Consider the following 22,988-nt stretch of genomic DNA (forward strand, 5'->3'; position numbering starts at 1 on the left):
GCAACGCTCAAGATTCCATTTTTCGAACCACTCGCTACGCTCGTGGTTCAATTTTGGAATCTTTCGCTTGCTCGGGTATCAATATTAACACGAGCGGTTAAACAACAACTTTGCCCCCTTGTAAAACAAATAACTATTTTCCTGGTTCAGGGCTCTTAAATACACTTTTGGTACGTACAAGATGAAAATATGTGAAGAGTCATTTGTGAACAATACGATTATTTACTTAGTTGTTTTTACAACCTGACCGTTAGAGAAGTTTCGATAATTCATTTAGGTACTTACCTACCTATATTGAGTGTGTCAACTCTATTAATTCACCAAAAGGTTTCCATCGCTCAGAATATGACTACTTTTAATTATTAATTAATGTATATTGCGCCTAGAAGCATTTAACAAGCCATTTATAACAAGCAGTAATAAAATCCTAATCCGTGTAAGTAGTAGGGTCGGCCCGCGCCGGCCCCTCGTTATAATCTCGCTCTGCAACGCCGATTACTCCAGCCAGGGCCGCTCAGTAAGTAACGCCACTAACGCCTAATGAGCTTCATAATTACACTCGTTTGGTCTAAGCTTGAGGCTTTGCGAAAGTACCAGTCTCTTGTTGTAGAAGCTTTTATCGCCGACTTTTCTTCTGACAGTCGTCTACTACTACGAGTAATAGACTATTCTAATAAACCAATTCATAAGGTCGCGTTCGCGGTCTTCACCATCTGTTCAGCTTTATTTTATCATAATAAAATTGCTTTTTCAACATATTGTTAACGATTGACACATCGTTCCTTAAAATTGGTTTTGAAGCTATGGCGGAAAACACGACAAAAATTAATACATCAGACAGCTAAAATACTTCCCCTCTCGGGTACCTAAAAATAAAATTGTGAAAACAATTATTTGCGACAAGATAAAATAAAACACGGTGACAAATGTGAGCCTTGTCACGGGCGGACCCAACTCGGATGATGACATTTTCTGGGCTTCTGAATATGTATATTCACAATAAACCGTAGGTAACACGGTAGGTATACGAGTACCTAAAAGTTACCTTTATTTGACAGGTTATGTTTATACCGGGTGTGGCCTGTAACATGAGCAAAAAATTAAACTGTAGGCTGTACTCCTCATACTGACCAACATTTGTTCAGCGACTTTTAAAAATAACTTGTGGTTTGATTTTTATTACATTAAACATGTTATCGCCTACGACGTAGCGCTACGACCGTAGCTCATCGGTGAATATGTTATCTTCGTGGTTAAGGACGATACGGTAGCTGTTATAAAAGTATGTAAATGCTTTGCCTGTATGTAAACTCAGCTTAAAAAATGGCAACAATATCAACACCATCAAGAGTACCAAGACAATGGCGTTATCAGTTCTGATCATTATACCCGTCATATACACCCTAAAGTTTGAGTAACGAATCCACTTTCCTTCAACATTCTGGCAAGTCAGAACTAGGGCTCCCGGTATCCGTGTTACACGCCGAAACGAATACCCGTGTTCTTAAGACCGGCGGTGCTAAGAACACGGTTTACACGGAACCGCCGAGATCCGGATACGTATCCAAGAACCGTTCCCAAGAAACGTTTCTCAGATACGTATCTCCGTTTACACGGGTACTTAAGACCGGCCGGAACGGATCCGAAACAGTTTGAGCTAATCAATGCTCTAGCTCTGGGTATGCAAGGTCTAGTATTGAATGTTGACTTCAGATGAACTCGTTTAGCGTACGAATTTTTTTTTAAATTATTTATAACAGTTTTAACACATGTGTTAATATAACATATTTAACCAACTATACAATACAGGGTCATTTTTGGACCGTATGCCATATTGTGCGAGATGATTAGGTAGGCCATACTGAACAACTTTTTGTATGGGACCAACTCCGAAATCACAAAATTTTTTTTGGCCGTTACATACATTTTGGTCGAGTGGATGTCGACGTTTTCTATGGGAAGGCCAAATTTTTTTTGGGATTTCGAGGTTGGTCCCATAGAAAAAGTTGTTCAGTATGACCTACCTAATCACCTCGCACAATGTGGCTAACGGTCCGAAAATGACTCTGTATATGAATGGAAGTAGGTGTCCCTATTCTATATAGTCTACTATTTTTAATTTTGAACTTACTCGTCCCTAGTTTAGAACCTTAATTAGGGTTCCGTACCCAAAGGGTAAAACGGGACCCTATTACTAAGACTCCGCTGTCCGTCCGTCCGTCCGTCCGTCTGTCACCTGCACACAGACAGCTGAAATTTTCACAAATGATGTATTTCCGTTGCCGCTATAACAACAAATACTAAAAACAGAATAAAATAAAGACTTATGTGGGGCTCTGGGACTTAAGTACTTGAATGGGTGACCGTTTTTATAGATAATGGTACGGAACCCTTTGTGTGCGAGTCGGACACGCACTTGGCCAATTTTTTTACTATTATTGCTTTTAAGTTAATTTCATTACATATTACATTTCAATCAAAGAAACACATTTTATATATAATGGTGTAAGTTATATAGTTTCGCGAAGAATAGGTATGCAGACAAATACTACCTACTACTACTTTGTGGTTATTTGTTATTTTTATCAATTATCTAACTGTTAACCAATCTACCAACGAAGCAAAAAAAGTACAGCGGCATTTGAAACGCAGGATTTCACGCGAGAACCTTAAAAACCTATGCTACCTTGGTTACCTTGCAATTATATTGCTAAATACATTAAGATAGATCTCAAAATTGGTAATCATTCATGTTGACTGGGGTCACTTTCACACTAGTGCTCAGGTAATAAACGCCGGCCGGTGGTGTTCCATTCATTAGAACTTTAGAACGTGTTGTTTTCCAATACCCTTTTGTCTGATATCGCCGAAAACAAGTAGAGTCCCAAACCATTATCAGAACTGCCATAGCTAATTATAAGCTTTATGTCGGTGTAATAAGGAGAACCTGTCTACACATATATGAAATTGTAACAAATGCAGCGGCTAAAATTAAAGAAGCAAATGTATCGAAGCAAATGAACACGAAATAAATATGACTTTTAAGATATTGTGTTTAGGTAAGTAGGTATGACTCCAGTTCGCCACTTAGTCGGCCAATTCGTAAGTTACTTTAATTTAAAATCGTTTTGTTGTTTTGTTGCTAAAATTGTAAATAATATTTATTAGTACAGTCTTAAAGTTCATTTTATATGATAATAAGATAATGAATTTAAGAAAAGTCTTACTTTTCATAAATTCATACTAAATTATATTCTTCTTCTTCTTCTTCAAGTGCCATCTCCGTCCAGGAGGTCGGCGACCATATGTCTATATGTCTCTCTATGTTCAGTCATGCGAATTAGTCTATCTATATATGAAATTATATTAAAAGTTGTAAATACATTACTTACTGGCAGATACACATGATTACAGTGTAAACTCTTTATAACGTCACTCGATTTAACGACAAAGTCCTTAAAATGTCGAAATTGCTTGACTTTGGTCGGTTTACCTTGTTTTCTATACAGTAATACACTCTATATAGCGTCACGCTCACTCTATTTAACGACAACAATACGGCATAATACATCATTAAGAAATACTTTCTAAGTTGCCGAAATTGATATAAACTGCAGCTGTGTACGTTTTTTTGTTTGCTGTTTTTTTTGTTTTATTATCTAGCACGTGTTTACTTCGACTGACGTACCGGAGATTCTAAGAAAATTTGTCTTTTGTTTTTGTATGATCAACTTGCACATGTTTACCTCGGGCACTAGACTTTTGACAAGATGTTACACGTTATAAATTAATAGGCGTTGTTATTTGTATGAAATGAATGTTCTTCTTGTGCAAAATGTGTCCTAAGTATATTATAAACAGATACATTAGAATATTTAGAATAGTAAGATGACCTTTTTATTTCACTCCATTTAACAACCATTCTCTATACTTAACGTCGAAAAATCCGCAGTCCCTTCAGTGTCGTTATATAGAGTTTACACTGTATTTATTAATTTTTACGTGGTTTACTATAATAATACTAAGATGTCTGGCTTACGTAACTTAAAAAATAATAAGATTAAAAATATACATTTCTTATTGACAGAATATATTCGTAAAAACTCACACATACAATATACATAATACAAATTATTAAAAATATAAGAACTGTTTAAAAATATGCAATTGGTAAGAATATTGTATACTTACCTACCACCACCTACCAGATCATGCATGACCAGATTTTAACGTAAAGTCTTTCTACTCTTTATTGCTTTTATATTTTTTAAGCACTTTAAATTTATTGCTATCAAGTTATATTAATAAACCATAAAGTATTAGTATTTGAAGTCTTATATAAAATACTATTTTGATAACTAGCATAGGTACGTATACCTATTGTATTTCTAATTTTCTACTCGTATTTGCAACATTGCAAGCAAAAACTACCTGGTCAAAAAGGGTTCTGTAAACCGTTTATTGAATTTCGACTCTATGAACCACGGAATAAGGTTAAATATGACGGAAACTCGTCATGAATCTTTTGTCTACTAATCTGACTCTTAAGTACGCCGCGCCGGTTCGTTCCTTCGCTACTCGTCAAGGACGTGTCCGGAGCCACGGGTAAATAAGATCCGTTTCTTCGAATACCCGTTTATCCGTGGAGACGGATCTTAATTACACGTTTCTTAATTACACGTGCGGAACGGGCCAGAAAACCGTGTACGTGTTATTCGGAAACGGGTATTCGAAACGTGTAAACGAAACACGGACTCGACCGCGAGCCCTAGTCAGAACCCCTATTACAAACGAAAGTACAATATCAATATAAAACGAATTCAATATTAATATCAGCGTCTTACGCTCGCACACAGCGATTTCTCTATAAGGAATGAATACAAGCGATGCCATTTCAGTCTCATTTTTACATGGAATATAAGAATGTAGCTAAAACACTAGCGCGCTTGCGTCAATACCGTTCAGATCCGTAAAGTCGTAAGTGTATTGGCGGTATAAAAGTACATAAGTCGTTTTAGAGTTGTGCGTGAGGTCCATTCATCACTGACACACGCACAAAGCTCTTTGTGACCTTTTTACTCGTGTCTGTGCGTGATTGTGATTGCTGTACTTACTATACTCTTTGGATTACTGTACCTAAATATATTACTGAGTATTTGCGTTTTAACTGTTTCGTAGCGCTCCTATGAGCATAGAGTGGCGTGAATGGGTCTTGAAATAGAACTTTTTATGAATGATAATAAGGTATACATTTACAGAGATAAAAAACTCATTCGCGAAGAAAGGTTACTTTGTAACACGCGACGAAGCCAGTCATGTAAATAATAATTGCTTAACCAATGGAAATTATAGAATATAATATAATAGACCTTAGCGAACTCGGCGCCGTCGACTGGATAGAAACGGCTTTGGACAGAGTAGCATGGCGGTCTTTGGTGTCGGAGGCCAAGAATCCAAGATCCACTTCGGGTCGTTGCGCCACAGCAGTAAGTAAGTAAGTATGTAATATAGGTAGTGCTAGAGGTGATTGTGTAATCATTACTTGTCTCTAGTATGTTATCATTGTTGAGATATAAATGTGTTTACATTTGCCACTAGAGAATAAAGTTATTTTAACCTCGTGCCTTTAAGTATCTTTCTCTTTACTAAAAATTCTACTAGGTACTTATAATATTTTGCTTGGCCGGTACGGTACTTAAAATCAGCGCTTCGTCAGCCAACCTTGCTCTCTTTGTACATAAATATTAATCATATTTTTTCTTGGTTATTCAAATATTAACTACTAGTAGTAAATACTAGGTTATACGAAGGATACCTCACGAAAGGATAACGTCGAGGCGTCCGACACCTCAGTTTTATATAAAACTAGCGAGACGCCCCGGCTTCGCACGGGTTAAATAAAACCTTAACAAAGTATACACGTAAACCTTCCTCAAGAATCATTCTATCGATAGGTGAAACCCGCATGAAAATCCGTTCAGTAGTTTTTGAGTTTATCGCGAACATACAGACAGACGCGGAGAGGGACTTTGTTTTATAATATGTAGTGAAGCATCGCCGTGATCACCGATCACTCATTGAATACGAAGTGTGGGAAGTCCCGGCCCGGACCGTTCTAACGTGATTCATCCTTAACTCTACACATGCCGATGCTTTACAAACGCGATAGCACTCCTTTGAGTTTCCCTCGGGAAACCTTTTTCCGCCATTCACGCTACCTTGTTCTCCGATCCATAAAATTATTACTCAGCAAAAAGTACGTCCATTTGTTGACGCGTGAGAAACGACAAATCGGCTTTCACTATTCAGTTGATACGTTTATCCTTTTTCGGACATTTTTAGGCGTCATTTTTTCTATTTTACGGAATTTAAGGTACCGTAGATATTTAGTCCTCCTCATCGTTTTCGATGACGGCGACCCTAAAATCCCTAAATAAACATTATGGACGTTGTCTAGCGTGAGCCCTAATGTGGCTGGGCAGGCCGAACTTGCTCTTAACACTTTCATTGCCACTAAGTGCTACGGGTTACGCTCGTAACGCGTAGCCTACGGTTTCGTCGTATGTAGCGCGATGTCGCTACGAACAACCCGACAGTCGGGTTGTTGGCCCTGAATGTGTTAAATACTCTATTGCACGCGTATACAAATGTAGTGCATAATTGTTTTCCATCGTATATTCTCGGAAACGTTCGTATTTGTCATGCTACTTCAGTCAATGTCAGTACTTTTTGTACCGAGACTGATTGAAATAGCAAGACACGTTCGTAAGTTTCCGTAAAAATACGATGGTAAATAATTATGCACTACATTTGTACGCGTGCAATAGAGTATTTAACACATTCAGGGCCAACAACCCGACTGTCGGGTTGTTCGTAGCGACCTCGCGCTACATACGGCGAAACGCGGTCAATAATATGTTACACAACGAAGGCCGCAAAATTATCTACACAATCTTATTTGTAGAGCCATAAGAGCGTGTCACATATTTTTACGGCCTTCGAAGAGTAATATATTATTGTAGGTGACTGTACACGTAGGAGGGCGTAGGTCTCTCTTTACATAACTGGCGTTATATATTTTATGTCTAAGCTTGTGAGGCGATTATCAAATGTTTTGACACCGTTATGGATGGTAGAACGCACGGAACAAAGAAGGCGCGCGCGCCTTGACTCCAGCAATAACCTCTTAAAAGCGTCATAATAATTCGTCGCTGAAGAGCAATAATGCTGTAACCCGCACTACAATTTTATTGCTGGTTACAGCGTTATTGTTTTCCAACGAATATTTCGGGACCTTTCTCCTGTTTCATTTGGTGTAATACTTCGTGTTTAGAATAAATGTAATTGAAATATAGCTCCTCAATGCTAATTACTTAGAACTCGAAGACGATTGTAATGTGCCATGAAGCCGTTTATCTCGCAGTTCCAGTTGTTGTTTGTTCGTTGAGTTGCCCTGGGGGCCTACCGCGAAAACCGAAATTCGCAAATTGCGGGGATCTTTTTCTTTTACTCCAATGAAAGCGTAATTAGAGTGACAGAGAAAGATGTCCGCAATTTGCGAACTTCGATTTTCGCGGTTATAGCGCCGAATACGAATAACCACGCTCGATAAGTTCGGTGAGTTTCGGGTTGTTGGGAATATAGAAACGTTTTAGCCATTTGTGAGTTCACGCATCAACTTTTCGAACTTTATTAGTTCTTATTAGTAGTCATATTGCCATATGTACCTACCTAAAAAAACTTCGGAAAATATTAATTCGACTATTAGGTAAGTTCGAAAAGTCAGGAAAAATACTACTTTGATAAAAACTCGTATCTTGTTCTGTCAATCAAAAGAAGATTGTGGTACCTATGTACGGGATGTTTACAGACGGCCTGATTCGACTTTAATATAACGTCAAAAATTTGCTAAAGATACGATATAGCTGATATGTCAGTGTCAAAAGTGACGGTTTTGTTTGAAGAAACGTCGCTTTTGGCACTGACATATCCGATCCATGTCGTATCTATAGCAAATTTTTGACGTATAGTTCGAATCAGGCCAAGCCAAGAGTTACTGCCTTTCAAATTTTGAGTACAGTCCTGCCTGCAATACTATGTTACACAACGAAGGCCGCAGAAATATCTGACACGATCTTATTTGTAATGCCATAAGAGCGCGTGCACATATTTTAGCAGCCTTCGAAGAGTAACATATTATTGCAGGTGACTGTACTAGTCTGAGATACGAGGAATTTTTCAAAATAATGCCGAAATGTAAGTGTTCGATATTAAGTCCCGTTTACGCACGACTTTGATTTCGCATGCACCAATAAACGTGAGCGATCTTCAAGGTCGTTTCAAAATAAAAACAGAACCGTAACAAATCATGAAAATAGAATCGGGCTTGAAAACCTCCGCCTTATCGATTTTTGAAGGATAAACTTCGTGAGTCGAGCCGCGCAAGACATCGATAATATTATCAATAACAGTTTCAAAAGTTCGAATCGCCCTCCTCGCGATCACAACGTCTGCAGGTATCGTCTTGGGTCGTCCCATTCGTTTTTCGTCAAATTCTTAAATTCGTCCTATTCTGCTTTCGTCACTCATTCTACATTGAAAGCCACCGACGATTGTGATGAATGTACAGTGAGTGACGAAAGCAGAATAGCAGAACAAGACGATACCCGTCTGCAGAAACTACCCGATTCTAACTTTAAGATACGTCATAATAGATCTAGTCATGTCAGTGTCAAAAGTGACGTTTTAGTTTGAAGAAACGTCCCTTTTGACACTGACATCTAATCCATATAGTTTCTAGATCTATTATGACGTATCTTAAAGTTAGAATCGGGCCGTTTTAAAGTTGGAATCGAGCCGAAAGTCTCGCCCACGCGCTCGTAGCCCGTAGCGTGGGTGCTACGCCGTAGCTACAATCTGCTACGTAGAACTAAATCCGGTGCTCAAATGGTAAAGGTTATCGCAGATGTGTGAGATAGGGGCAAACGAATGGATATTAAAGTGGGGGATAATACCTCCCCTATATCTATACATCCCCTGCACGAACAGTGGCTATGTGTGGGATGTCGTTGGAAAGGTCTTTCAAAACAAATATGATACGTAGCTTTCAATAACATCTTTTGTTAAAGTAAATATTTTTATAAATATTTGCTCCTAATCTCATTGCAACAAAATAAACCTAACAACAGTTTTATTATAATCAAGATATAATAAAATCGAGTACGGATTCGGCTATAAAAACGTTTTAAAGTACCAATGACAACAAATACGAAACAGCCTATAAAATTCACATTAAATCTACACAAAAACGATCAGAGTGAAGTGGCCAAATATATCATTAAGAACTTCAGATCAGGCAGAATATAAAATAGCGTCTATGTCAAGAAATAAAATCGAAATAGCAAAAATTTCGAAACCTTCCTGTATATACAATCCCTAGGTGTTTAAATTCATACTAGTTTTTACCCACGACTTCGGGCCTCCAACTAAATACCTCCATACCAAATTTCGTCTAAATCGGTTCAGTGCACAGCGGTTTAAGCGTGAAGAGGTAACAGACAGACAACAGAGTTACTTTCGCATTTATAATATTAAGTAGGGAGAATTAGGGAAGTAGGGTTCGGTTAGTAAGGATAATTGCGTGTGACGTCACGGTCAAATTACTTTTTCAAGTTCTTTTCGATTTAGTAAATAGAAACCTACATTTTTCGAATCATTTTCTAAGGTCTTTTTCTGTTCATGGTGTGAACGAATTAATTTTAATTTTTAATTTATTGTCATCATTCGCTTGCCCTTTTCCCATCACTTGTGGTCGGCGGAGAATTACCAAAACAATTCGTAGATATAGCATTATTTCATTCAATTTACAATTCTAATAGGAAGCTACGAAACTGTGACAATATCAAAGGCCGACTAATTATAAACATTAAAGCATTCTGGAATCAACAATGCCTTCAAATGCTTCGTCTGGAAATTTATGCGAATTTAGGCTATTTACCCAGTGAACGGGTATTTATATACCTGGAATCTTGAATTAGACATACAATAGCAAAATTACTTTGCCCATGATTTGAAGATTTCGACATAAATACAATGGAAAAGGAATTGAGCAGGGCGATTCTTTAGGATTGGATTTATTTCTTGACGGCTTTCTTTATAATGCTGTCTCGGCTAGTGATGTGCCGTTACCGGTAAAATACCCAAGGTGGTAAAATACCCAGTAATGTTACCGGTAATATTACCCAGAATCAGTAATTTACGGTAATATTCAAATTAAGTAAATGTCAACATAAGTTGTTTTACATTAAATCATTACTTGTCAACAAATGCATCATACGAAGTGCAAAAAATCAACATAGGTTTACTTTTCTAGTAAATTCCCAAAACTACTGGTAATTTTCCCAATGTTACTCGGTATTTTACCAATATTACTAGGAAGTATTCCCCTTGTCTGGGCAAGTGGGCATAGTCAAAACCAGTTCCAGTCAAAACCACTCAATGAATAATACTAGAATTTTAGTAAAACTAAAACGAAAATGTAAAAATCACATTGATTTAATAATAATCATCACATTTTTATGAGTAGGTAAGGTGTAGTTCAATGACATTGTTTTTATACGTTATTTATTCATTATTTTTTTATAGCTTATTTGATATAATTATATTCTTATTTTGAGCGTGTATATTTGTTTCTTTTTTAATTTTTATTCATTTTATTCATTTTATTCATTTTATTCATTTTATTCATTTTATTCATTTTATTCATTTTATTCATTTTATTCATTTTATTCATTTTATTCATTTTATTCATTTTATTCATTTTATTCATTTTATTCATTTTATTCATTTTATTCATTTTATTCATTTTATTCATTTTATTCATTTTATTCATTTTATTCATTTTATTCATTTTATTCATTTTATTCATTTTATTCATTTTATTCATTTTATTCATTTTATTCATTTTATTCATTTTATTCATTTTATTCATTTTATTCATTTTATTCATTTTATTCATTTTATTCATTTTATTCATTTTATTTATTTTATTTATTTTATTTATTTTATTTATTTTATTTATTTTATTTATTTTATTTATTTTATTTATTTTATTTATTTTATTTATTATATTTATTTTATTTATTTTATTTATTTTATTTATTTTATTTATTTTATTTATTTTATTTATTTTATTTATTATATTTATTATATTTATTTTATTTATTTTATTTATTTTATTTATTTTATTTATTTTATTTATTTTATTTATTTTATTTATTTTATTTATTTTATTTATTTTATTTATTTTATTTATTTTATTTATTTTATTTATTTTATTTATTTTATTTATTTTATTTATTTTATTTATTTTATTTATTTTATTTATTTTATTTATTTTATTTATTTTATTTATTTTATTTATTTTATTTATTTTATTTATTTTATTTATTTTATTTATTTTATTTATTTTATTTACTTTATTTATTTAGTGACATAATTAAGCCATTTCTACATGTTTTTATAGTATATTACCCGCTTTTGGGAATATTACCGGGAAGAATGGTAATTTACTGGTAATATTCCCAAATGGTAAAATACCGGTAATGGTATTTTACTCTCGGCACATCACTAGTCTCGGCATTTTGAAACAGCTCATTTGGAGAGCCGGAGCCCCAGTGGCAGATTTGCCCTTTAAGCCTTAAAGGGCAGTTTATGTCAGTAAGTTTATGTGTGTAGTACCTACTGGGGCCTAGTACACACATAAACTTACCGACGTAAATTTTACCGTTTTAATATAACTTGTTTAGTCTGCGACCTTTCACAAAGCCAACATAAAAACAAACAACAAGGTTCCTTTTAAATACACAACATTTTCGCGCGGTTATTTTCTTTTGTGGCTCGGAATGACGAGAATGCTTGGGCTACCGCTACCGGCTAGAGGCCAGGCCGTCGCTTTCATTTCACTGGGCTTTAAAAATAGAACTGTTTCCTTTGTTTTTAGCTGATAAATGTCAGGATTGGAAGAGCGGCTTCAGTGGCAGTTAGATAGCAGTGGTTTGTATTATTCTTTCAGCTGCACGTGAACAAAAGTTTATATATATCAATAGCTATGTGGATTTTATATAAAAACATCTACTCGTACCTATAACAGATTATGAGATTACAGGCGTATAAAACCCCTCACTAAACGCGCTCACAAATGCTCCTCAAACGTTTAAGATAAGATAAGATAAAAAATAGTTTATTCAAGTAGGCATATTACAATGCGTTTATGAACGTCAAATAAAGCTATACCTATACCGGCTCAGTTTTCAGTCGTACCGGTTTTTTCAGTAGTAATCAGAACGGAACAAAACAAGGAAAAGGATTGTATAATTCCAAGTCGAAACAACTTTATAATTGCTTTTCTTTGCCATCTGCCGGGCTCGCGAGGGCAAAAAATGTATTTAATGTCGCTTTGGCGCGCACCATTGGAGCTCTTATTACGTCTGAAAATGTAACTGAAAGAGCCTTTTATAAATAACTAGCTTGTTTCCGCGACTTTGTTTGCATGGAACTCGTAAATCAGACTAACAGACAAACTTCCACTACAATTTCTCCCTTTTTAAGATGAATTTCCTTTGCCTTTACGAGCTGGTGTGGTGAAAAATTTTGTGTTTCACTCCCGAGTAGGGATTGCAATCCGGTCTGGTTTAGAATCCGGCCGGATCCGGCCGGATTTTGGCCTCAATCCGGGGGATCCGGCCGGATCCGGCCGGATTGGTATTGCGGATGAAAAATTCATCAAGTTACCTATTTTATTAGGTTTTTTAGCGTTATATGCAAAGTTAAGGATATTTTTCTAATGGGTTAAAAAAGGACACTTTTAAGTTTAAAAAAAAACAACGTTTTTATTACGTAACCACTAAATCTTATTACAATAATCAGTCTCACAAATTAAAATCTTCTTTTCACATCACCTATTCGGAAAAGGGCTTTTTCTTCCCCGCTAGGAGGGATCAAAGTGGCACTTTTCCTCCCTGCTAGGGGGGATCAAAGTGGCACTTTTCTGTTCTAGGACACCGTTTTTGTTATTTTTTGCATTTTTTTTTAGTTTGAATAATAATTTGAAACATAATAATTGTGTCAACACTAAGATTTTTTTATTTTCCTCATAGTTGATGTGAAAAGCAGTATGTGTCACATGGTATCAAAATTATTTCATCTTGGGCGTTAACACTTGAATCCCTCATTACGCTCAGGATTCTACTTTATTGTAGAATCCATCGCTTCATTCAGGATTCAATGTACGACGGACGGAAATATATCATTTTGATCCCTTGTAACACAAACTACTATTTTCTCTTAAAATATCTATAGCCCCACCCACAACTCCCACATAAAGGTGCTTTCAATTCAACCAGTTTAGTTTGAGCAAACAATAGCAGTTTGTGTTACAAGGGATCAAAATTATATATTTCCGTCAAGGGCGTACATTGAATCCTGAGCGTAATGAGGGATTCAAGACGAAATAATTTTGATACCGTGTGACACACACTGCTTTTCACATCAACTATGAGGAAATTGTTATGTTCCAAAATATGTATTATTTGACCAAAAAAAAAATAGTATGCAAGAAAGAAAAAATCGTGTCCTAGAACAGAAAAATACAACTTTTATCCCTCCTAGCAGGGAAGAAAAGTGCCACTTTGATCCCTCCTAGCGCGGAAGAAAAAGCCCTTTTTCGAATAGGTGATGTGAAAAATAAATTAACGTGCATATTGCATACCTATACAAGTATATATAAATACATTTATTCATCATCATCATCATCATCATAACTTAAGAGCTTTTTGCTCTTGTCGGTGGAGTAATCGCCAGTCATTTCTTTCTTGTGCCAGTCTTTTAATTTCCTCATTTATTCACACAAAACAATTTCCCGCTTTATTTAGTAGCATAATAATAACAAAATAACATATTCTATTTACTTTAAATTCGACAAAACATTTAACTTGACTGCTGAATGAAGTCTTATAAATATTTCTTCATTATATTTTAAATGTGGTTAACACTTATTATAACTGGGCTATAATGGTATGTACTAAATAAAACGAAACAACATGTATATTAAATTATAATGTAACAACACAATTAATTAAGTATAAAATAATTCAGTACTTACTTACGGTGCACGGGAATCTCAACCAAAGCTAGAACGACACATATTTCGTCGGTGGAAGACTGGCGTCAACTAAGGGTAACATTCCATTTCTGACCGCAGCTGCACTACTAGTACGAACGCGTCGGAGTTATTGTCAATTTCCGTAGTAAAATGAATGGTAGTGCTGCTGTCGTTGGAAATGGACTGTCACCTTAACAAACAAGTTGTTGTGCTCGTGTTTGCGAGCGGGAACGCGGGGAAGGGAGCATTAGAATAGAATTACGTTCGAATATTGGCGAGAACTTTTACATTTTAGCAGCTTTTTAAGCGGTTATTTTATATTTTAGCGCTTTCATTCCTTTTATCGGATCCGGGACCGGATCCGGTGAATTTTGCCGGATCCGGTAGCTTAAAAAATGTACCGGATCCGGCCGGATTACCGGATCCGCCGGACCGGATTGCAATCCCTACTCCCGAGGTCCCGACCTCGGGTGCAAACCTTGCCTTGACATCCTCGCAACGCTCAAGATTCCACTGTTAGAACCACTGGCTACGCTCGTGGTAAAATTTTGGATTCTTTTACTAGCTTAACACGTCAATATTAGCACGAGTGAGCGGTTAAACAATAACTTTGCCCCCTTGTAAAACATAAATAATCTACAATTCTACATTAGGTATCGGTTTTGGATTCTGGTACTTTTTAAATTTTTTACAGATTTGACAAGGGATGTTTTTGCAATTTTGATTTATCCAACAGTCCAACATATATACTGGGTCAAGCAGATCTTGTCAGTAGAAAAAGGCGGCAAATTTGAAAAATGTAGGCGCGAAAGGATATTGTCCCATAGAAAATTTGAATTTCGCGCCTTTTTCTACTGACAAGATCTGCTTGACCCAGTATATATCTGTTTTGTCTCTGTGTCAAGTCTATTCTTTTTGTAAAGCTAGGTACTTATTTATGAATCTCAATTGCAAATATGAAAGGCAGGATCATAACCAAACTCAAAAGTTTCACGGAGGCAGCAAAAAGCGAAGTTTACACCCGGGGTGCTTCCAAGAGGCCAACATTGATTTAGTAATTTGTAAAGGTTTTTATTTTCTTTTAATGCGATCTTCAGTCGTGTCATTAAATATCTCACGTACATCAATAAGTGACCAAAACGCAAGCGAAATACCGAGGATAGACTGCGTGGAAAAGGATCATCAAAAACTGCGAAAGTACAAAATTGGAAGAAGGAGGCAAAGGACCGGAACAAACGGAAGCACTGTAGAGGATACCAAGACCCACAAAGGGTTGTAGCGCTACAGGAAGTCAAGACGTCATGAGCAAATCGCGTTGATTAGTGCACGAGAAATGCTATCAGAGTCGTCTAATAAGGCATCTCGCTCGCACTTAATATGCCTAATATCACGACTCAAGGCCGTATCTAATGAACTAACGTTCAGCTATTTTAACTCACGTATTTTTAATCGCGCGACATGTTTCGGAGAGCCTAGTCTCCATTTTCAAAGCACTAGGTAAAGCACACGCCCGCCGCGCACCGTCGCGACAGTTACGAGTACCTACGCGCGAGTGACTAAAAACACGTGTGTTAAACCCGTAAACCTAGCTTAATTTCAACTCATAATGACACAGTTCAAATTGGAAGATGAAAACTTTAACAAATAGTGAAATAAGAATCGGCCCCCAAGTTTAAGTAAGTATAATACTTAGGTGTCGAGCCTTGTTAAGAGACAGTTGAAGGTCGTAAAAGTTGTGAAACGAGAGCTGATTTAAATATGCATTGAAATTTTTCCCCTGCTGGAAAAATTGTGCGAAGTTGCCATCCGGAGAGGAAAAGTGTGAAATATCGCTTTGCTTGATATAATATGACCGCGAGCTCATTGCTTTTTAGGTGAGCTGTAAAGGAGGCTGTTCACTCCATTTTTAGGGTTTCGTAACAAAAGGATGCGTTTCATCACTATATTTCGAGATTGGTTGAGTCTGTGCGGAAAGAGAAATGTCGTAGAATGTATTGGTTCCCTTATATTCCACGACTCTTCTCTTTCCACACAGACTCTAGGTAAGAAACGGGCCTACTAAATGATCACGCTTATATCGCCTGGCATTTTGGCTATCACGTTGAACGAGAAAATACCTAAGTACGAATGTGACGCATATGACATGACACCGATAGTCGATATAAACTCTCAACTGGGAAAACAAAGCTCTCTAGTATAACAAATTAAACTTAACCTAACGCCAATGCTCCGTATACGATGGAAATAACCAGTCCAGGCTTCTAAGATATAAAGATAAGTGTTCATTATGGCTGTATTTACGTAGGACCAGATAGTTTCCGTTCGAAACATATTCAATATGGTTAGCGCAAAGCAAATAAGGGAATCCATCGCCGGTCAACAATGTGTAATGAAAAGGAAAGTAGGCTTAGCGAGATTCATCTAATAACCAATCAATTCTAGGTCGTAGGTAGATAAGTTGTGACCATTTAAAGTCCTTTTATGTCCAGTGGCGAATTTGCCCTAAGATCTAGTAGGTCCGGGTCTAGGGCAGCCAGATATTAGGGGCGGCAATCTATATTTGCCATTGCTCTTGCATTTTCGAGCGATATAACGAAAGGCATATTAACGAAGTTTCGATATTCGCGGTAAGCCCCCTGTGCCCTTGTTTGTCATCAAATGAAAGGAAACGCGATAAAAGGGCGACATAATTACTGTCATCAATTAACGCGACGCCGATATCCGCGCCAATCCGCGCTGATAAATCATTATTGTGTCGCGGGACTTTTTGTTCTAAAGTAAATAACATCAAATTGTTATTGGATTCTTACATTGTAACAAATGATTTAGTGTTTTATGTTAAAGTGTTAATTATGATTTATTTCACAAGAGATTTACATTTTAAATGAATATTTTAGAAGTAAGGTCTGCATTTTTTTCGATAAACTTAAGGACACGGTGGAAGGGTCGGGTGCTGGTCCGGGCCTAGGAATCCGACATCGACATTTCGTTTTCTAAAACGAGTGATCGGTGATCACTCGATGCTTTCTATAGAAATCGAAGTGTCGGACGCCTCGGCCCGGGCCCGAACCGTTCAGAATCATCCGGTAAAGTAACTTCTCTAATGTTACGATTTTTTCGTTTCTAACATAGAATTATCGTAACTATCGTAACATACAATTAAATAAACTAGATAATAATATGTACAATAATGTTATACCTTCATACGATTTATCGCCTCAAACCAAACCTCACATCATGATGTGGGCTTTGCCTTTACATAACCGCTTTCTAAATAATCAACTATGTAAATTATTCCAAAGCAGTAAAACTCCACTATCGCTATGTTGATTTAGGTACACTAACCGCATAAGTACTTTAAATAGGCATGTGTAAAACGCACCAAAAACATATTTGCGGCAAGCAACAACGTCGCGATTTCCATCTTTGCATATCCACCAAGGCACCAAGTATATCCACTTGAAAACTTGTTTAAACGTGTACTTTATTACTTTACAATAAAGGATAAAATTGAATGAGTTTTCAGATACACATACGATGTGTAAGTATGTAAAACATTAGATTTGTCTATACACCCCCACAAATTGCTTCTTTGATGTTCTGAATACGTTTTCGTCAGGGTTGTTTGTGGAAATCAATCTTCGAATATGTTTGGTAGGCACGTTGTGTGAAACGTTTGCTGCTTTAGTAAAGAGGGTGGAAACATAATTTTCAACCGACCAGCTGGTTCCAAAGCCAAAGCCAAAGGCTCTCTAGATTGTTCAAAAACTTATAAGAAAGTTGTATTTAATTCACATGCGAGGCAAAGTAATCAAATGTAAATTATTTTGTTTGATATTATACAGTTAGTATTTTCCTTGCGTTGGTATGGTGATAAATTTTATGTTTCTAATTTTTCGTGTGGCAAAATTTGTTTAACCCTCGTGCCTTGAAACCCTCGCAACGCTCAAGATTCCATTTTTCAATTTTGGAATATTTCGCTTGCTGGTGTCAATATTAGCACGAGAGGTTTAACAACAACTTTGCCCCCTTGTAAAACGAATAACTATTTTCAATTGTTAATTTAATAAGTTAGATTACAGCTGTTAATATTGCTGCGGGTGCTGATTTTGATTCCCGAGCAAAAATATATTATAGAGAGATAAAATATCATAATTACGAGTGATTTTAATTTAGAATATTAAGCTTAGTGAGGTACTTAATACAAATTCATCCAACATTATCCGGAATAATGTTTTCATCTCCTTTTTAAGCTTAAACAACTGATTTATACATTAGGTCGAAAGGCAAATCATGGCAACAATATTACGAAATTGAGTTAGGGTGGGCCGCCCAAGCGCTGGAGCGGACTCTCGCCCGGAATATTAAACTTTGCTGAATGGCTCTGCCATTGAATTAAATACGTATATAAATTCCATCGGAATGTGAGATCAAAATCATTCAAAGCAGGAAAGAAGCATTTTTGCTCATACCTATTTAAACTTAATTAATTTTCTACCGATCAAAGACATTTGCATCTCGGCCATGCGACCCTGTATGTACTCGTACCTATGTATGTGAATGCGATATTACCTGCGGCTGTCAAAAGTTGACGTTTATTGACAATCCAGTTGCCACTAAATATAGGTACCTACCTATAGCACCATCTAGTTCAGCTGTCAAACTCGGAAGCTTCAAATATGTTTCTTAGACTTTGCATATCTTATAGAGTTAGACCAAGAAAAGTCTGCAGCGATTTTGATAGCCCACGCAGTGCAAGTGTTATTTATACGTCATAATTTCATAGAAGGTTGACGTTTAAAATAACACTTGCACTGCGTGGGCTATCAAAATCGCTGCAGACTCTTCTTGGTCTTAACTCTACCATCAATGAATCTTTGTACAGTCGAGATCAGATATATCGGAGCGGTCAAAGTGTTCACAATATCTGAACACGCGCTCTAACGCCTTGACAATAGAGGCGTGTACAGATACTTGTGAGCGCCTTGGCCGCTCCGATATATCTGATGGCGACTGTACAATATAATGAGCCTCATTTGTAAAAGTACCTAAATCAGCTAGAAAATGTTACAAACACTTATCTTGAACCTCTATCTTTAGCCTTAAAAGCCGTTTCATGGAAGCCCGACGATCTCGAGTCCACGATCACGGACGCAGCTGGCGATTAATGTAAGCGCCACTTTGCCATTACTATAAAATTAACTTTTTTTGCTTACTTGAGCTAACAACCTAGCTATTATACTATAAACATGTAACTATATAAGCATATAGTAAATAAAATGTACATGTAGCAGCACAGGATCTGATAGCTCCCCTAACTGCCAGATTTAGAAAGTCTAACCTGTATATACAGACAAAGCGTATTTTTGACAACCAGACTACCGGTAAATGTTCAGGGCCCTACAGCGACATCTGCTTCAATGTAAATTTTTTAGGGTTCGGATTCCGTAGCCAAAATGGCAAAAACGGAACTTTTGTAATTTAGTCATGTTTTGCTATTGGGTGTGTAGAAGGAATTACTGTCCACCTATGTTCATCACTACACTTTTGCAAATAAACATATCTTTATTGTACAAAAAACTAGAGTCTGTGTGCGGAAAGAAAAGAGTCGTGAAATGTATGGGCTCCACATTCCACGACTCTTCTCTTTCCGCACAGACTCTAAATAAAATGACAGTGAGATTTATAAAGTGGTACTCACAGCACACTCCGGCTCCGTGATATAGGACCCGTTCGGCAGAAACTTCTTCGGGCACTCCGACCACGGCAGCTCCGCCTGGAAGCTCTGCGCGAAGTAGAACAGGCACCAAGCGATTATAGAGTTATAGTACAGGGCCACGTTAAACGAAACTACCGCCGAACTTATCCCGATCCCACCTAGATACGGAGACACCTGATGCCACACACCGATAGCACCTTTCCTTAGCCTCTGTCCGATGGCGAGCTCTAAGTAGAAGATAGGTATGCCTTCGATCGCAAGCATCACGAAGTAAGGGATCAGGAACGCCCCGCCTCCGTTCTTCTGAGCTAGATAAGGGAAGCGCCACACATTTCCTAAACCAACAGCGTATCCGACAGTCGCTAGCAAGAAGGTGAGCTTGCTGTCCCAGGATTCCCTCTCGCCCTCGCCTCCTTCAGGCTTCACACCTCGCTCTACAGAGCTGGCTTTACTTGTAGGAGTCTCTGAGGATCGTCTGTTAGGACTCGTATCTTCAAACGCCTCATTCGTCGCCCCATACATTATAGGCCTGTTATGAGTAGTCAACCCATTCTCCATGGTCACCAACCGACCCCTCAGCTCCTTCATTTCCATGCGATCTATAGACCTCTGGGCGTAGAGGTCCCTAGAGCTCTGCCGCCTCATCAGATGAGCCGGATTCGCCATTTTTAAAAGTAACACTTTTATTATTTTAGAATTATTGTCGATTATTTTATTGTCATCGTTTTAAGTCTAAGCTAAGCTATTTATACGGAGTCATTTTCGCCGTCATGGCACATAATGATGACCAGTAAATAACACGAAATAGTCATTGTCGTTTTTATTAGGCGTTTCGACATCCCTATATATTTATGGTACATTTTTTTAGTTTTTATTTGAGTCCTGTCGTTTGATCGATGCTTAATCACTTTTTTTTTATAAGTGGTGGTGATGTGGGGACGAATTGCGCCCGCCGTATCACGGACGGCACTGGCGGGAAAGCCGCGGGGCGAGGGCGCCATTTTGATCGGGCATGCGCAGAAAGCCTCTACACAAAAGGCAGATAATGAAAGAGATTTTTGTTCCTCAAAAGGATTAACCTTTGTTACAAAAGAAAATTATGTATTTTTTATAAAATATAATTATTTGAATACAATTTTATTTGTCGTCAATCTAAACATTAACTAACTTCGAACTTAAGTTGAAAAATCTATTATAACCTACACTATAAATCAGAGAGACATATATCAAGTTACTAGGACATGACTAGGACTAGTCATATCTTTGCAATAAAGCCTCTGTCCCAGTTAAAATAAAGGCTGTATTTCTCTACGTGTCTAAAATCTGAAAAAATAAAACCCAAATATTGTAACACGGATCGGGTCAACCGACATTGATTTATTTTGGACCTGGGTTATTCTCAAAGTGTACATAATATCGATTTGAGGAGTAGGTACAGTCCTTCAGATATATCGGAGCGGCCTAGGTGGTCAAAAATATCTGAAGATAGCGTTTTGATAATTTGGACGTCTCGCTACGATTTTTAAATATTTCGTTTGCTCTAGTTTTAATTTTAGAGAGCGAGGTAAACAAGAACTTTATTTTACTTCCTTGTTAAACAATTAACTATTGTTATATCTCAAAAGAACACTGTCTGATTTGTTGTCTTTTTCTTTCTTTTTCTTTTTCGTTTCTTTCCATGCAAGCATCTCACTCTTTGGTCGGACGCGAATACCCGAACAATCCCGACGGTTAAATTCAGACTCAGACTTTTCTTGGTCTAACTCTTTATAAAACACTGATCGTAACGTTGTCATCAAGTTGTCATTGTCTTTAATAATTTTACGGAAATCCCTGCGCTACTTTAGATTTCTTTTAAATTTAAAAAGGTTTCAAACGATTAGGGCAACCTGCAGGGTGACAGGGTGCCCCTGTGACCCACACCGAGGCTTCCTGGCTCGTTGCCAAATCAGTAACAAAGCCATAAAACTACTGGCAATAATACTATTTGTAAGCAATAACCTTGACTATTTTGCGTGCATAACCATTTACTATTGAATACCTAAATAATATGTTCAATACGAAAACGTTCTTTAAATAGACCGCCAATCTCAGTGTTGCTTGAACAGAAATAACTAAAAACGAAAACAAACTTTACACATATAGCAACACTGGCAGTCAAACGTCAAAACCTAATTCGCAATTTTCATCGAGGTTCCTTCCTATTGCTATCAAATCAAATAAATATCCAGCAAGATAATGAAGATAAACAAGTTTTCAACATGTCGATTGCAACATTGTCAGTGACCAAAGTCGTTCTCACACGTTAGTCGCGCGTGCCGACGAAATGTACTGTTTGCAATGGCTGATTCCCGTGCTGCTGATTCCGAAACCCGTAAACCCGGCGCTCGTGAACACGCACGTAATGTTCATGGTGCTGTACCTCATAGGGTTCTTCCTGGAACGGAAGCCGTGCACCGTGTGCAGCGTTGTTTTCCTCGCTGCAGTCATACTCATCTGTTATAGCGGCATCGGTAACTGCGTGTTTTGGGCGACACAGTGCGAAGCGGAGAAATACGACACCTAACGCGCTTCCAAAGCCACCAAAGTGTTAAGTTTAAAAAAAAATCAAGTGTTCCTCTCGCGAAATGGCGGAAAAATCGCGACGCTCCAAGGGCCTCGATTATGCCTTGAAAATGTGAATGTCTCTTTTTGTACATTTTTTGTATATAAAATGTATTTTTATTATTTCATTTTTTGGTGAGTTGTTATGGCTACAGCAGTGTCCAGCTGTATGAGACATGCAGATCTGTACTTATGTATCTCAACTTTTAAGTTGGTTATTATTGACATGATTATATTTAATGTACAGTTATTGTTAGTTACATATTGATTACTTTGAAATATAACTTGGGACTAAATGCATTTTTTATCATCCCAGTGCATCCTAACTTCCACTATCTGTGTAACAGGGGTCTCCAAACTTTTTTAGCTAAGGGCCATATTGCGCCTCAGAAACTTTCGCGCGGGCCACCATTGGTTTTTGCGCCAGGAGACAGTCTCTGGATGCTGCTGTTAGGAACAGTTCGACCCTTAATCCCCTGGAGCCTGCAGGCTCCCGCGGGTGCC

General features: G+C 37.1%; 2 protein-coding genes across 2 annotated transcripts in view; one reads left to right on the plus strand and one right to left on the minus strand.

Annotated features, from left to right (window-relative positions):
* LOC134795658 (sodium-dependent neutral amino acid transporter B(0)AT3) overlaps positions 1-20,926 on the minus strand; it is a 57,998-nt gene extending 37,072 nt beyond the window's left edge. Inside the window, exon 1 of the mRNA XM_063767572.1 lies at positions 19,863-20,926. Within this exon, the coding sequence (XP_063623642.1) occupies positions 19,863-20,546 (684 nt within the window). The 5' untranslated portion in view covers positions 20,547-20,926. The remainder of the gene's footprint in view (positions 1-19,862) is intronic.
* Positions 20,927-22,028: 1,102 nt separating this feature from the next.
* On the plus strand, positions 22,029-22,780 carry LOC134795848 (bladder cancer-associated protein). Its single transcript, XM_063767780.1, has one exon. It carries the CDS (start codon positions 22,207-22,209, stop codon positions 22,444-22,446), a length of 240 nt encoding a protein of 79 aa, XP_063623850.1. The 5' UTR covers positions 22,029-22,206; the 3' UTR covers positions 22,447-22,780.
* The last annotated feature ends 208 nt before the right edge of the window (positions 22,781-22,988 follow it).

This window comes from Cydia splendana, chromosome 12 (assembly GCF_910591565.1).
Source record: "Cydia splendana chromosome 12, ilCydSple1.2, whole genome shotgun sequence".
NCBI lineage: Eukaryota > Metazoa > Arthropoda > Insecta > Lepidoptera > Tortricidae > Cydia > Cydia splendana.

What these genes read in the sequence shown, in the direction of transcription:
- LOC134795848 (XM_063767780.1), top strand. Translation starts at nt 22,207, where the DNA reads ATGTACTGTTTGCAATGGCTGATTCCCGTGCTGCTGATTCCGAAACCC.